General features: G+C 48.2%; 1 protein-coding gene across 1 annotated transcript; it reads left to right on the top strand.

The window, feature by feature from the left end:
- Window positions 1–11,309: 11,309 nt before the first annotated feature.
- Window positions 11,310–14,662, top strand: F4813DRAFT_382670 (Pleckstrin homology domain-containing protein; the record flags this gene model as incomplete). The annotated part of the gene is made up of 5 exons (XM_049245840.1): window positions 11,310–11,565; window positions 11,619–12,312; window positions 12,364–12,605; window positions 12,664–13,375; window positions 13,429–14,662. The coding sequence occupies 5 exons, from the start codon at window positions 11,310–11,312 to the stop codon at window positions 14,660–14,662; spliced, it is 3,138 nt and encodes a 1,045-aa protein (XP_049096407.1).
- Between the last annotated feature and the right edge of the window lie 1,905 nt (window positions 14,663–16,567).

Genomic DNA, 16,567 nt, shown 5'->3' with positions numbered 1-16,567 from the left:
AGGTAGAACCAGACAAAATACCCCCACAGGGACTTCACAGGGACTTCTACCAACGTGATGGACCAGATTCTAACCACATCCGCACGGGCCGAATAGGGCGGCTTACGTGCGTACCGACATAGGTATCCCAGATCGCTACGGGCTTGGATGTTTCACGCACTAAGGCATTTCTTCCGATGGCACATCGATTGCCGCAAACCTATGAACGACCGCCTCCATACCCGAGCGAGAGGGAACGAACCTCGAAACGGTACCACAACGAAGATCTTGGGATCGGCAGAGGCGGCATCTGCCTATCTACATACGATAACCAGACAACGGCAAAGGTCTAGGCCCCGGCGTGGGAATAAGCAAAGATAGGAAACAACTGTGTGCCGAGCAAGACCCTCTCCGAGCTGACCTATGACAGGAGCAGCGGGATAGATACGAGAATGATATGTCTTTGAGGTGCGAGGCGGTGGTAGGTCGATCCTCACCGAAGCCAGTAGAACATGTCTTTACTAGTCCCTTCCCTTACTTACGTACCTCTCCTCTCCTCGCGTGCCTTGGCAGTCCACGCCCACAGCCCGCGAGGACGTGGCTGAAACCAGGACCGTGATACCAAGATAGCAACAACTGACTGATACGGGTCTTTTGGCGCGATAGTAAGCCGCCCGAAGTTCGTGACATGGCATGACATAACTAACATAACATCATCGTCAGGAAAGCCGGGTTGTAAGTCAGCTAGCTAGCTAGCCAGCGAGTCCTGGATCTACCTGGATCCCGAGATCTCCGCTGGGATGAAGGGGACTATATTAAGCCACACTCGGCGGCCCTGCGCCCACGTGCATCGACCAGCAGGAGGCAACAATCAGCCCGACGGCCCTAAGTCCGGGAGGAAATCGAGTTCGGACTCCACATAAACTCGGCCGAACCGCGAAACCTGGGGCTCGACCAGCTGACCGTGTCAGAGGCGAGGGAATGGCTTAGGAGCCCGGGAAGGCGTCGTAGTAATAGGGACCGCGGCGGCGGATCGGGTGCCCAGACAAGTGAACAAGTGCGCTTGTGCTTGTGCTTGTGGTCATCCCTAGCTGCGCATCCGCGTTGCCGATTATTAAAACATTACGAGACAGCGGATCTTGCGGGCGCGATCAGGTGTGTATATCGGGCAGCGAAAGGTCTACTCTCGGGGATCGCATCTATGATCTCCGTATTGTACAGAAGGGAATACCTATACTCCCAGAGGCAATGCGTCTTCCACGTGGCGGGTAATATGATAAGCTGACTGCAGCGGTATCCCTTGTAGTAGTCTGTAGCTGGTTGAGGGTTCACCCGATACTAAACCCGCTGGTGGCATGTCATACCTACATACGTGCTAGGATTCGGACGTGAAACATGCATCTTCTTCTTACATAGCTGGTGACGATGATGTAGGTACTTGTTTAACCCGGATGTCTCAAGGCCCGCTCGGTAGCGGCGGTAGTAGAAAAGAGCGAAACCCGGACGGAGTAGAGGCTGAACGGGAGCGCCGGCTAAGACTGAGACTAGAAGACTAGACGGCTTCTAGGTCTTACTCATCGAAGCAGTGCTAACACAAGCTAAGCACCTCTACCCATACGTTGATGCCTATAGACGTTCCGTCATCCTTACGTTCTTACGGTCTTACGTTCCTCGTGGTTAGTTAGTCGCTCAGCTCTCCGTCCAGGGCGGCAGCGCCTCCAGTAACATCTTGATTACGCACTGCCCAACAACCAGCCTCTTTTGACTAGCCACTATCTATCTTCATCCCATCTTCATCCCATCTCACCCTATCCCACAGCCGTAGGACCCGTCGACGATCTGTTGCCGTTTCCGCACAAGGCCGCAAACTCGACCTATCTACAAATCGACACGCTTCGATTTCTTCGGCCCCCAACTCGCCAGAGCCATGCCGATCCGCCAACCCACTATACGTTAGGTACGTTCGGCTTTGGGGGGAAGCTGACAGCTAAGCTACCTGCATACCTAAAGTTAGGTAGGTAGTCAATCCACGCGTGAGCGCACATACAAATTGCGTACCCGGGTGCGTAAGACTTCTGGTTCGTATTCCTTTTAAACCGCGCATAGGTATGTACAGTATTTGCCGTAGGTAGGTAGGCACTTTGCAGAAAGCCGCAGAACGCAGCCGACGGATTGGGCAGGATGGGCCAAGAAGGGTTGGCCCCTCGATGTATTGGATCATGTATTGCAAGTGAAGTGAGGTAGTAAGTAAAATCTCGGCGGGGCACTCACCAACGAGACGACGCGCTGGAGAAAGTCTGCCGGCTGCTAGAAAAATAGAGTGGTGCAGGGGAGCGGCGCAGTACGGGCTGGATGGTGGCTCGAGGGATTTTGTTCGCTTTGGCGAAGTGGATGAGTGGATGAGTGGGTGCGTGAGTGCCTGAGTGTGTACATGTGTCGTAGGTCTCTGGTTGTATCTAACAAGTAGACACATTGTATCGTCTATGTTCGTCTATCTGTACATAGTCTATCTACCTATACATACATACGCCCCGTCCCAGCCAAAGGAACGAATCCTTCTGATCTCGGCCAAGGATATCCATGGAGAGGAAAGGTGGCTTGCCTCCTCGGTCGCAGATAGACAGAAGCCTACTTGTTGTATTGTAGTAGAGCATCTAACCCCAACTTTACATCGACGTCGTTATATTGTATGCGCCGGATGCTACTCACATCATATACTCGTAATTAAATACCCGAAATACCATGTGGCGGGATATAACAGTAACGATCCGATATATGTTGCAATCAAGCGCCTTTAGGGGGGAGGAGGTTATAAGCGAATCTTGATGATACAAACCAGTCAATAGCATTTAATATGTATGCATGTTTAACTTCTGTACGAAGTAGTACTGCCGAACTACGTAGTGAGGTTTTCTCGTAGGCTGAAGCTTGGAAGGCGAACAATAAAAAAAAAAAAAAAAAAAAAAAAAAAGCAACCCACGCATCGCTACGCAAGTTGGTGTATACGGGCTGAAGGTTAATAGGCGCTTGGCTATATAGGTAGAGAGTATCTATATGCAGGAACACAGCAGGCAGATGTAGCCGGTATAGCAACGTGACTTCATCTTGGCTGTTTATGATAGAGGAGAACGGTAGTTTTCATCTACCGATAAGGCAGAATGGAAGAATCACGACCAAGACATACAAGGGTCATAAACGGCGTCGGTTTCGCTTCCGAATTTATGCGCCTTTGCCGCTTAGTGCCGAGTATTAGATTGTTACCAGTTCTAACATCTATCATTGCTCCATGGGCTTCGACGTTGGAAGCGCGAACGGGCTAAAGTAGGATGCACTTTTATAGATCTGTTCCAACTTGCGAAGCGTAGCCAGCTTCTTGGATAGGTAGGTAGGTAGGTACCTAAGCAAGCACCCAATCCGTGGGCTGTGACTGGGGTCCCACGATGCGGGAATGCAAGGGCCACACTTGGAGCCGTTCACATACAAACTTATGCATAAAACGGACGTGGGATGATGCGCCAGCTTGACATCGCAACCGCGGACGGGGTCAATGGAGACTCCTGCGTACCTTGCCGCTGCAACCGTCGTGATAAACTTCCGAACCCCGACGTCTAGATCTCGCCGTCTCTTCCCAGGATGAGGACAGCGATAGCCAAACTCTTGGTACTGGCCCGGGGGGGGGGGGGAGCGGTGGCTTTAGTTTGGCTTCGTACGTAGGTACGTAGTAAGATGGTAGGCAACTGAGACCTCTGTTCTGATTAGTGATCTCCCTACATTAGACACAGCCTTATAAACGACTCTTGTCAACCGTGTGCGTCTTTTCTGGGGGGCAGCTGGATAGGAAACTTGGTTTTGTCGTTTGTGTGCCTTTGCTCCTCCAATTTTACCCCTGAAGCTCTTGTCTCGTTTGCTGTAGACATTGCAGACTGTCCACTAGGACGTTCATAGTAAGATGGTACGTATGATCGATCCATTAAACGAAGCTGTTTCCTGCAGTTGGACTTGCTAGTTCCAAATACTTGAGCGTTGAGTTCTGCATTTGGCTCTAGAAGCCCACAAACAGTTGGTCCGTGATTATTGTAAAAACCAAATTCATGGTAGTTAATCTTAGCTTGGAGTATGGCCCTGGATCTCATAAGATTAGGCTTGCCAGGGTGCGGCGTAAGTTAACGCGGGACTGATGCTCAAGTTTCTATCGCAGAGTAACGAAATCGAAAGTAGAGCTCATCCTTGTTCGACGTTGACACGATATGCCACTACTACCTATGTATATGTTTGAATTGATAGTTCGACCGCTAGGTCGGAGAGTAAACATGGCCGGACTTAATGCAAGGTAACGGCACGATGCACCGTCACAACTACAAGGGATGGATAAAACGGAAATTATTGAAATTAAAGACAACGTCCCGTTCGATAGACGGGAATGAGCGCAAGCGAGGCGAGATCTTTTCTGTGTTCCGGCGAACCAGTCTGTGCGTCGCTACCGGGTTTACGCCCGACAACCTGGACGAGGTACGAGACGTCTAGCATTTCGTAACAGAGTAAACAGATCGTCGCGGGACAGTCCGCTTGTTTCTGCACGCTAGATCTCAGTTTGCCAAATCTAACGATGTAAATCATTAATTCTCCTGGCGTTATGATTTGGTTAAAGTAACTGCCGATGAACTACATATAGCTAGACCGAGTAACTATGGTAACTATGCGATAAGAAAATTAGCATATTGAAATCGATGAATGAATGAGCCTTGCCTAAACATGTTAGTATGTATTTTACTAGTTAGCTAAGTTAGTTATTTTACAAGGTTTAGGTTCAGGGCGTGTATATACCGTAGCAATATGGCGTTTGTTTCGTGAAGCGGTAGTGTCCCATGACCGGTAACCATGTCCTTCTTGATGAAACAAGTGTGATCCGCGTGTGCAGTAGAATAGCCAGGTTCGAAGTATACCGGGATACATACCGATATTGTAGGCAGTCCCATATTTCGCCATCTTAACCCCTGATCTACATACTACAGGTTCCTGGACGTTTCAGGAACCAGTGGGACAAGATACCCCGGCCTCATCTCAGCTAGTCCGGTTGGAGACCTATCTTCTTCATATCTCCCTCAGACAAGCATACATAATACAGCCAGCTCGTGGTAGCAAGGAGAATTCCATGATATGATAGTAGTAACGGAGTTAAAGTAGCATGCTGATAAGACTAACAGCCACTCTCGTATACGATACGATACGATACTAGTGGCGAGCGAGATGGAATGTTAGGATCGTGCTACTGTGGAGGTTGACGGTTGTTGGATATCGTCGCATTCTCAATATGCGAGCGTAACATTCGCATGCCATTCATCCACCAACGCATTAGTCTACGTTGTAGTCGCTATTGGACTAAGTAGCTGAATTGACCTGGATAATACACCAACAACAGATCTACCGCTCCATAGTAGGATTTGTGCGTAGCACTGCCTGTTGAACACTTATTCGGTCAAATCTGTAGTGTAGCTATCGTAAATGCGCGCAGCTCGTACTTCTCTAGATGGAGATGAACTTTGCTTGTAGCTATATTGTGTGGTTTCGAGGTCCTAGAAGGACGTAATGCATGCGGCTAAATAACGTATGCGGTCATTCTTCATCTTGAGATGGTAGTGTTTGCTATCAGTGCTTGGCCAGGGAATAAATGCTTGATATACGAATCCCTTGATACTCGTTATCTCATGGACTGTATAGCGGATTGCTTTTCCGGCAGCTATAACTCATCCTGGGATCCTTGATCTCCACTGAGGCGCGCCTCAGATTCGAAGAGAGGGAGATCAGTGATCTAATTCGTATGTACCACCTTTCAGGATTGTTCTTAAAATAGAGTAGGCAAATCTGAGGAATATTCCATCGCTTGATCCACCACTAGAAAGTTGGAAGACACCCTATACACTTGCCTATCTGGAAACCTCGTGGTCCTTGCCACGTGGGCGACGTGGTTTGTCGATGTTGGTATTGTCCTTGCAAGATGCGATTTGATATTCGCCTCGTTGGTATGCACATGTTTCATTACAGGTACTCAGGTCCCTCTCCGAGAGGTTGTCAGTGTGGAGCCTCTCCTCTTTAAGAATCCAAAGCGTACATATGCACATGTGGGTTTGACCCTGCCTCAATGTTGCCTTATGGCGCGTCTCATATTAGAACAAGACTATAATAGTGTTGGCTTTGGAGTGAGAGGAAGCCTCCAGAGTAAGACCAGCTGGGAAAGCCAGCCCCTGGATCACTGAATCATTCACGGGCACATTGGCAGGTCAGTTTCGAACTGAATATCGTCCATCTGATGATTCATTACAGCCATTGGCTTTATACGCTGGTGGGCGCCGAGGTTTCGTGTTGAGAATATCGTATACGCTGGTGTAATGTCGTCCACAAACGACTCGCTGATGTGAGATTGCCTTGGTAGATTAACTAGCACACATTTCCCCCACTGCAAGACAAAAGCCATTACAGCAGAGCGCATGATAACAGCCTCGCCACGTCGCACTGCGTAATGTATTGGGGTATGGTACCGCCGTCTTGGACTATATGTACTTTAGGCGGTAGGTTGTCTCGCATGTCATATTTTAGTCATGCTCAGCGTACCCGTAGAGATCCGAAGCCATATTACTGGTGCGCTGCGTCGACTTATTTGAAAGACTATTTCTTATAAGAGCCACATCGGGCTTTAGTGTCGTTGGTGAGATCGGGGATTCCGCCACGGAACCTGATGGCGATAGAATCTCCCACGAATTGCTACTTTTGATTGTTTGTAGCGCACCAGTTCGATCCCAAGGTTTCAATAACATGGTTTCTGCCAACACCAGTTTTTTTCATAATTAAAATTGCGCATTCGACTTGAACCAGAAAGTTTTCATGGTCTATTTGCTGGACTCCCTATCACTTCAGCGGCACTACGCCGATGTGTGATATTGTTAAATCAGCCACATGCAATCCATGTCTGCCGCAAAGCTACCCGTCGGATGCCGGGGTATTAGACGACGTTTTAACTACCGCTATAGTGGTGGACTACCTAGTGGCATGAAGGACCTCCACATAATCGGTGGTCGGACAACAGCGAGAGATACCACATTGGTCCTGGCGCTTAGACGACGTAGGACTTTTGGAGGCCCATAGCATTGGTCAGTTGTGCAACAGTGTCTCGGTAACAATGGAGCGAACAAGTCGGGACGTGTCCGTATCTCTACCCGCTTTACTTGGTGAAGAAGTCTTACCACTGTGCTAGACTGTCGCGAACCGCTTCGAAGGAGGCTGAAAGAGAGCTCTATTGGTGGTTTGTCGTAGGCGTGTATAGCACTTTGCCTTGCTAACCTTTGCCTTGCTAACCTTTGCCTTGCGGGCTGAGACTTACAATTGGACCAAGTTCGGCCGTAGGATTACATGGCGTCATCCCGGGGATGGCACATAGTAGTGTTTCTATATAAATACCCCATCATCGGCATCCGGTGATTGGATCATCGTTATATGCAATGCCGTCAACGCAGGATTCAATGGCTACCTGATAAACTACCCGGATGGGTTAAGCAGACTGTAGGAAGTGCGTATATGATAGACTTGACTACCACATACCTAATCCGCAGACATTTAGCGAGGTGTTGCATAGAAGTGATATAGTGTGATATGATGGTACATTAAGAACGAATCAAGAGAAAATAAGAGAAGATCGTGAAGTTTACAGAATTTTACGCCTAAGCCATTAACGCTAAAGTTGAATAATACATAACGATGCATAACAATGCATAACGATACGTAATATAATATGTACATAATACACCTTTAGTATTAGGTAAGACGGCTACTTTTATTATTATTAACTAAAATTTTTCTTATTTTAGGTAAGTGCATTTTGACTTTGAAAGGTCACCGTAGCACAATAGAATTCTATAAGCGACGTCGGGTAGGTACAACCTGGCTGTATAGAATAGGTACGTACATCTGAGACAGAGATACCCCCATGTACAGGTATATGGGCATATCACGCGCATCGCATTGCATTAGGTACATATATACATGTATCTACGTACTACGGATCCGTACACTAAGGTTCATGCGCATCCGCAAATATCATTTTTGATAGAATTCAATATTCATCATTAAACCTGTTCCTATCGAACCTACACGCACTTACGTGTAGCCCATCATCTACCCAACCGCCTGGAAGCCGAGTAATAAATGGTCATCGCGTCATCGCCAATAGAAAACCACAATAACGGGGAAAAGGAGTATTGATTTATGGAAGCTTGGCCTCAGCTCCCTTACCATACGAAATTGCAGTGATTGTGGAGAGGCCATATGTCGAATGTTGACCTCCTGATATCGCTTTGACTCTTTATTCTCTTTTTTCTTATTACGGATCAAACTAAGATGAGACTACATGTTTACCATCATTAATCATAACGCCGCGGCAACCTAGCGATCCACGTGTAGAATACTCCTAGCGCTATGTAGCTCAGGTCAAGTTGACAACTATGTACATAGGTAGTAGACGACTCCATAATCGCTTTGAGATCTATCGATTCTAGCGTCCCTAAAGCATGCGCTGGAACTTTTCTACAGGCGGCTTAAAAGACACTCATCACATTGGAGGCTTGCAGCGGGAATGCGGCCGAACGTTTAACTGGCCCAACTAGGATTGGCGGTCGGCTTTCTCATCTCCTTTTAGGTCGTAGCTTGAAGGCGGCTCATAGACGGCTACTTTTAGTGTAGAATGAGGTTTGTATGAAATAATACTAATATAATGTATTCTATCCACTTACAACCATTGATTCTGTATGTAAGTGGCATCACTTGTAGAGCTCTGCGGCGATATCTGCGGCGATACAAGTATGAGAAATGAGGTGAGAACAGCCCAACCCGTCTTAGTTGCGCCGTGATCGACGAGGAGTATGTGCATACGATTATTGCTTCCACTAGTAGTAGAAGCTATCAACACTCGCTACATACCTACCCTCACCACCTCACCACCTCACCACCTCACCACCTACGCAATGGTGCCTGGCTTCTCGTACCCATGGACGTGGACTGCAATACAATGGTTGGAGACAAGGATCTTCCCCCCTGTTCACAAGGATCATGAAAATTCCTATTCCATGTCACAGTGGTACGCACAGACTACACAAGACCCCTCGATAATGGTTCGCCGCCCACTTGGACTCTTACTCGGGCCTTCGCAACCATATTCCAGTGCTTCTCTTACATACATGATGGTCCACATAGCGGGTTTGACACCACTGGTTCGAGTGAGGTGAGAAGCGATCACTGCATCTAACGTTTTTTTTTTTTTTTTTTTTTTTTTTTTTTTTGCTCTATTCTCCTACGACGCGATGGGGAAAGGATGGGACCCGATAGCCGGAATGTGGCTTGATACTACTTATACCTATCATGTACATACATATGTAGTAGACTGGTTCCAATGACTTAGCGCTGAAGATATAGGATTTCGGATTTCATTTTTTATAGAGATGGATGGATCATGTCGTTACTGTCCCACTCGCTCCTTCGATATTTAGATACAAAATACAAGATACATACAGCCGATACCTTACCTTACATGTGGTACCTAGATTAGGTTTGTAGGCTGATGTACATGTCAACTACATGCGGAGTACACCTCCAAGCCCACTTTCCCCGTCTCGATAGCACCTGCCTAGGTACCCAACGTCTAGGGTAAGCGCAAGGTACCCCTTCCCTGACGGGGACCTTGAGAGCGCGGTTAGTACCTTATGTACGTAGCGTAGTACGTAGTACGTTAAGTATGTATTATCGTACCGTAGTATTGTAATAATAAACGAGATAATACCTAAAATGACCATAATCCATAATCATACCTACTTCCATCTTACTTACTTCACCTAATACATATGTACCATATGTATCGTATGTGCTTTGGTCCCTTGTGGCCCCCATCTCTTTTCCCTTTTTCCACTACCGCAATTTTCCATACTTTTCTTAACTGGTGAACCCTTCTCCGTTATGGCCTCGCCGTTCTTTTTTGACTTTAGAGTTGTCAATACTCAATATTGAACGCGAGTCATCGGCATCACCTTTAGCCTGGCGGCTGCCAGAAATTACATTTGCCTAGGTAGCAGACTACCGGTTCTACGTTGCGAGTCAAGGGTCTACCTTGTTTCAAACTTAGCCTGGGGTTAGAGGGGGAGGAAAAGCAATTTGAAGGGAACAATAGCAGCAGGATTCCCCTTTCCTTCTAGCGACGGTCCCCTAAAAAATATCTTGCATCTATTAGCAACTTCTCTTTCGCCGGTTTACAGGCAGGGCTGGCAAGCGTATTGATTGGATTGATTGGTGTTTCCGGCTATCGAAAATTGGACCATTAATTCATATCTTATTGGTATCTCATATCCCGGCAAGATTGGAGAGCATATTTTTTCGCCCACTAGGGAGATCTTAGAGCATCCTCGACTATTTCTCCTACTCTATACACTAGGACTTGTTATCCAAGCAACTAATTCTCGACCATCACCCTACGGACTACGATCTACGATTCACGAACTGTTACAGATAGAATTCGATTAACAATTTCGAGTCGATTAAAAGCTACGTTCAACTTAGCAAAGTTAACCTATTCAGTTCCGGAAGCTCGCTTTTTCACACACATGTGCCGTCGCCATCGCCCAACAGCCTTATATTTTTTTTTCTCCCGTCGCGGGCATAAGCTTACCCCCAACTTGAAACAGTCCCTCACTAGACGATCGTCACAGCCACCGAGACATTGGTCGGTTGAACTAAATAGTGTCAACACTTGGACGCAGCCACTGTGAATCGAAGCCTGCTTTTAGTCATTAATTATCCTGCCTATAACCTACCCATCTAAAGTCCAAGTATAACCCTACGTCGCTCATGTTTAGTCGATCATCGTCAAAAACACACGGATATTCTAGTGGCACTAGCTCTAAGGACCATAGGTTCCGTGAGGGTCAGAAATCGACTTTGTTCGAGTTAGGTCTTTTGAGGCCTGGAGCCGAGTCGCGCTCTCTGCGTTCTCTTCGGAGAAAGGAAAAGGAAGAAGGTTGGGACAATTCGCAGAGCGTTCCGTCCTATCCTGAGAAGAGTAAGTTTTGCTTCTGACTGGAGTTGTGCTTGGGGTTTTCCCCGCCTTGTGGCCCGTCGAACAGAGACTGTGTCTCGCCATTGCGCAATCGCGACTGATTGTGTGTGAACAATTACTAGATCATTCTATTACTGCGGCTTCGCTTCGCCCGTCGTCGCAACCACAGCGAGCGCCATCGCATCGTTCTGACGCTTCCATAAGCTCTTCGACATCTAGAGATACCATACGTCAACACACCATGTCGGGCGCATTAAGTTCAGAAAGGAGTCGTACGCGGAGGGAGAGGACTTTCGTCGGAAGTGAATGTGCCGTCTGCGAAGAGCCGTTGGAACACACGCTTCGCGGCGAGAGGATTCTGCAATTCTCATGTTCGCATGTTTCGCACGAGGCTTGTTTCTATGAGTTCATACGTGAATTCGAGTCGCAGTATTGCCCCTCATGCAATGCGCCTTTACATTTAGACACGAGTCGCGGGGGTAATGTCCTTGATATCGGTTAGTTGTTAATATGGTAGTTTAAGTTGGGTTTATGGCTGACTTATTCACAGAAAAAATAACTAGCATGGTGCGATCCGTGTCAGCCGATAACAGGTCGTTGACAACACCAGCCCAGAGAGAACCCCAAAGAGACCCCTGGGAAACACAAGGTGGCCGTCCGCCTAGTGGCGAGTCTAATGTTAGAAGTGTAGCCCCTAGCAACAGTGGCCAAAGTATCACTCGAGGTAGCGTCCGAGATAGTCGGGAGCCGCCACCTTCGGAACGTTATATGAACAACCATAAGCATGACCGCAGTAACAGCGAAGTGACCGGTATCACTGCGTCGACTGGTTATCCCGAGACAGCGCAAAGCGGCCCGCCGCGCCGCCACGACTATGATCTCCAAGCTATGGAGACGACACCAGGTAGCCCAAGAGCTATGTCGCGCAATCCGATCCCCTCGCCTTCTGTTGTTGTTCGATCCGAATTCCCCACCATAACGCGTTCAAGGCAGCAACAGACCTTGACGTGTCTCATTACGGTAGAAGTTGCCGATAACAAGTGGAGGCCTGATCCGGAAGACCTTGGTATCGTGAACCCAGCGCCACCACAGCGCGCGGAGGATAATTTTACGCAAAGACCACCGTCCCCTGCAAGGAGTTCGCAGCCGCGCTTCTACCCATATGAAGCACCCGAGGTGCTCGAAGAAATGACCGAGAACTTACGGAATCGGGTCGATAACTGGCACGGCCTCGACTTCAATAGGTATGTGATTGCGATCCCGCGTCTTTATTACAAATTATTAACCTGACGTAGATTTGGAAAGCTTCGACTTTATGGCACTTTACGCGTTGGCAAGGACAAAGTTTCATGGCAGGAGTTGGAATGTTACCTCTTTGCTGAGATGCTCATTTGCGTCAAAGAAAAGAAAAACCTCCCACCTGCGCAACAACAACAATGGGACGAAAATGGTATGCCTCGGAAAGCAACGCGATGCACCCTGAAGGGTTCTATTCTTATCAAGAAGCATCTTAATGAAGTCACTGAAACCGGTATGAGTGAGTGGCCTATCTGCAAAACTATAAGACCCAGCTAATTAATTCTTTTAATTTACAGTCGATGAGAACGTACTAACTCTCAGCCTTTCTGTTGCGGAACTTCCGCAGTTCCATCTGCGCTTTGAGAACCGAAACCAGCTGAAGCTATGGCAGCAGGCTCTTCTCGATCTCAATGCTGTTGAGCGATCCCCAGTCAGAAGCCCAGCGTATGAACGTGCTGAGGCATCCGAAAACGAAGAAGATGAATGGGGTAGAGGAGGTCGGCCTCAACGAGTCTCGTCGGTGGCTTCTTCTTACGGCGGACCCAAGTCCATCACTACGGCCGCTACTGAGTACACTAGCGTCGCGAGGAGCCCGCTGGTTTCGTCATTCCACGTACCTATTGATGTTGTTGTCGTGGTGCCTATCTCTTCTTCGATGCAGGGCGTAAAGATAAACTTAGTCAGGGATGCTCTGAAGTTCATGGTCAATAACCTTGGTGAGAGGGATCGCATGGGTCTCGTTACGTTTGGTTCAGGAGGTGGTGGTGTACCTATTGTAGGGATGACCACGAAGGCATGGCACGGTTGGAACAATATCCTAAGTTCGATCAAACCCGTAGGACAGAAGAGCCACCGTGCGGACGTTGTAGAAGGCGCAAATGTCGCTATGGATTTACTCATGCAACGAAAGTACAACAACCCGATCGCGACAATCATGCTCATCAGCGACGCTTCAACATCTGATGTCGACAGCGTCGACTTTGTCGTCTCACGAGCGGAAGCGGCCAAGTAAGACGGACCCCATTACTAAAATAAAGTAAAGCGATACTAACGATGCTTAGGATTACAATTCATTCATTTGGTCTCGGTATGACTCACAAGCCGGATACTATGATCGAGCTATCTACGCGAACGAAGGCTTCGTATACTTATGTGAAGGACTGGATGATGCTACGCGAGTGTCTAGCGGGCTGCCTAGGATCGCTGCAGTCTTTATCTCACCAGAACGTGAAGCTGAAGCTGAAACTGCCAGAAGGTTCGCCGGCGAGGTTTCACAAGATTAGCGGAGCGTTGCAGATCACTAAGCGTGCTACGGGTCGTGACGCGGAGGCTTCACTAGGTGATCTTAGATTCGGAGACAAGAGGGACATACTGGTTCACTTGGTCATTCTTCCCGATAACACATCCCAGGAGCAGTTGCCTCAAGATCCGTGGGAGACAATTGTTTCTGGTTTAGAAGCTTTGGGTGGGCCCGTGGAGCATGACGACCAGAGAACGATCTCGGTAGAAGAATTGCCGCTCATCCAGGCGGATCTAGTCTGGGGCGACATTTTGAGAGATGGCACAATGATGCATCTCCCAAGACCGTCGTTACTTGCTATTACAATGTTACCAGCACCGGGTAATTCTAAGAAGGCGTCCTGGCAAAACAACCCGCCGATTCCACCTCATCCACACATTGTCCAGCGGCGGATGGAACTTCTCACATCTGATATGCTCACCCGAGCGTTAACATTGGTTTCACGGGGCCAACACGATCGCGCACAGACGCTTCTTAACGAAACTCGTTCGATCTTGAAGGGATTAGGTAAAGGCGGACTTCCGCCTGTCCCCGTGCCGTCGGTGGCTAACAGCAAATCAAACCCGTCTACTCCCCAACCCGGATCGGATGCCTCTCCAATATCGGCTACACCAGATCGCAAGCATACCCCGTCGCCCACCGCCTCGGCTCATTCAGGTGCCAACGGGTTCCCGCCATCAATTCACCGGAGTCGGTCGACTGATGCTTTGACGCTGGGCAACGCGAACGGCATCGACGTCAGCACCGTCGCTGCGCTTGATTCCGAACTCGAGGCCAGCCTAGAATGGATTAACCATCCTGCCGTGTTTGGGCGTGACAGTCGCAAGGCCGTTCTGCAAGCCATCGGAGTTATTAGTAGCCAGCGCGCGTTTACGTTCCGAACGCCAATCGAGAGCCTTTGGGCTGGTCGTGTCAATGGTATCAAGAAGCTGACAGATAAGAGCCGCGAGTGGAGGGAAGAAGCTGGCGGCGAGGGAATTATCGAAGAACCATGATAGCATTTCACACGTTTTCATATCTATCTTCATCTGATATATATCCTCGGAGCTTTGACGCCCACTTAGACGAACGACCTCTACGGGACCATGTTTTGAACGAATATTTTTATTTATTCTCGAGCCTGCCATTGGCTTAGGCTATGCTTCGCTCCTCGCTTTTCTTTTTGTCGCTGCTCTACCGCCTCGGCTTTTGGCTTGTTTTGCAGCCAAGCTTTTGATGATCTAAGATACCATTTCGGAGTTTTCTTATTACGCAACCCACGCGAGCACCTGTTTATCTACCAGCACTATGTTATGTACGCTTACATTGCATCGTTTGGATTCATTACATATCGGGAGGAAAGTCCCTAGATGGAGGGAACATTTTGTTGTTTTACGGTGGCTATCGATATTGGAAATGCGTCGGTGTCAAAAGGGAAAGGCGGAAGGGGGGCAAAGGGTTGGTTGTCGCTCGATACTCACCGCCGATGAGGACCATTGGCGACGTTATTTTTAGTATTGCTTGAGCAGGAGGGGAGATTGGTGCCTTTTCAAAGCAGAGCGCTGTACATTAACGATTTTTACGGTCTGGTATAAAAAATGCTAGCCGGGGAGGATTCCGGATGTGAAATCAAGTTCTGATTGTTTTGCTATTATGAAATATTTGATTCTGGTAGTATTTGCGGTGACTTATCAAGTACTTGGTTGGTTGATTGGTGATAAGAGTACGTTGTAGTTATGTTGTAGTTAAATTGACATATATATACAAGGTTGCCTATCATATATAAGATCTGATGAGATAGATGTTTTAGCCATGTATCATCCACATATGACTAGGTTAGTGAGCTATATTGTAGAGATTAAAATAGAAATTGAAACAAATGTTTCCTTAATCTAGGACACTTATTATATCCTCAGAGGTTCGAACATACGTCACCCGCTACCCATAGTTATTTCTACTTGGCTTACATAGCAGTCCGAGAACGACGAGGAAGACTCCGTAGTTAAGTATTAAGGTGAAATACCTTCTCTATAGTTCCGTGTTTGCGACTCAACTAGTTGTCATAAACCGGTAACTCAAGAGGTTCTGGCAGACCTAGTTACTCAAGATATAAGACTACTGTATAGTTCATATAACTACATAAACTAATTAAGCCATGATAGAACTTGAACTTGAACTTGTACTTGCACTTGTACTTATTGGGTTGACGCAAGTAGGATATAGATGGATTAGGTAGATAGGTTAGGTAGGTATCTAATATAACTTCATCAAACACAACCTTTTCCTACTTCCTACCCCCTTACCGCTTAACAAAAAACCCCTTCGCCGGCACCACGCCAACCCGTCCCCTCTTCAGCAAACTCTCCTTGGACACCCTGGCATCCCTCCGCGCCCGCGGCGCGAGCCGCGCATCGCCCTGCTCGGCCAGGACCCTGTACTTAGTGGACCCGAGGACGCGATCGCGCGGCCGCTGGGGCTGGTCGTCGAACGTGATCTTGGTAGGTTGCGGGCCGGACAATTTCTTCCGCTTCTTCAGGACCTGGCCATCGTTGTCACCGTCACCGTCACCGCCACCATCTGCGTCGTCTTCGTCTTCGTCCTCGCTCGAGTCTGTGAGGAACTCGGCGGGCAGGTGTGTAGGGACGGCGAGTTTCTGGGCGCGTCGGCGGCCGGTTGTCACGGCCGTTTCGACTCCGGGGGTGCCGTCGTCTTCGGAGTCGGAGGCGTTGGAGGCGGGGTCTTTGCGCGGGCGTCTGGGTTGGTGGACCTGGACTTCTGCGCGAGATCGTTTGCGGCGCTCGGCTTGCTGTTTGAAGAGGTTGTCTCTTTCTTGGCGCTTTCGTTTTAGATTGGCGGTTTGTCTGGAGATTTAGTCAGTATAGGGGTTTAAAGGTAGTGAGAATGTGGAAGGGCTTACTTCT

The sequence above is a fragment of the Daldinia decipiens genome (genome assembly GCF_022478715.1).
Source record: "Daldinia decipiens strain CBS 113046 unplaced genomic scaffold F4813scaffold_37, whole genome shotgun sequence".
Taxonomy (NCBI): Eukaryota; Fungi; Ascomycota; class Sordariomycetes; order Xylariales; family Hypoxylaceae; genus Daldinia; species Daldinia decipiens.
This window is presented reverse-complemented; position numbering and strand designations above follow the sequence as displayed.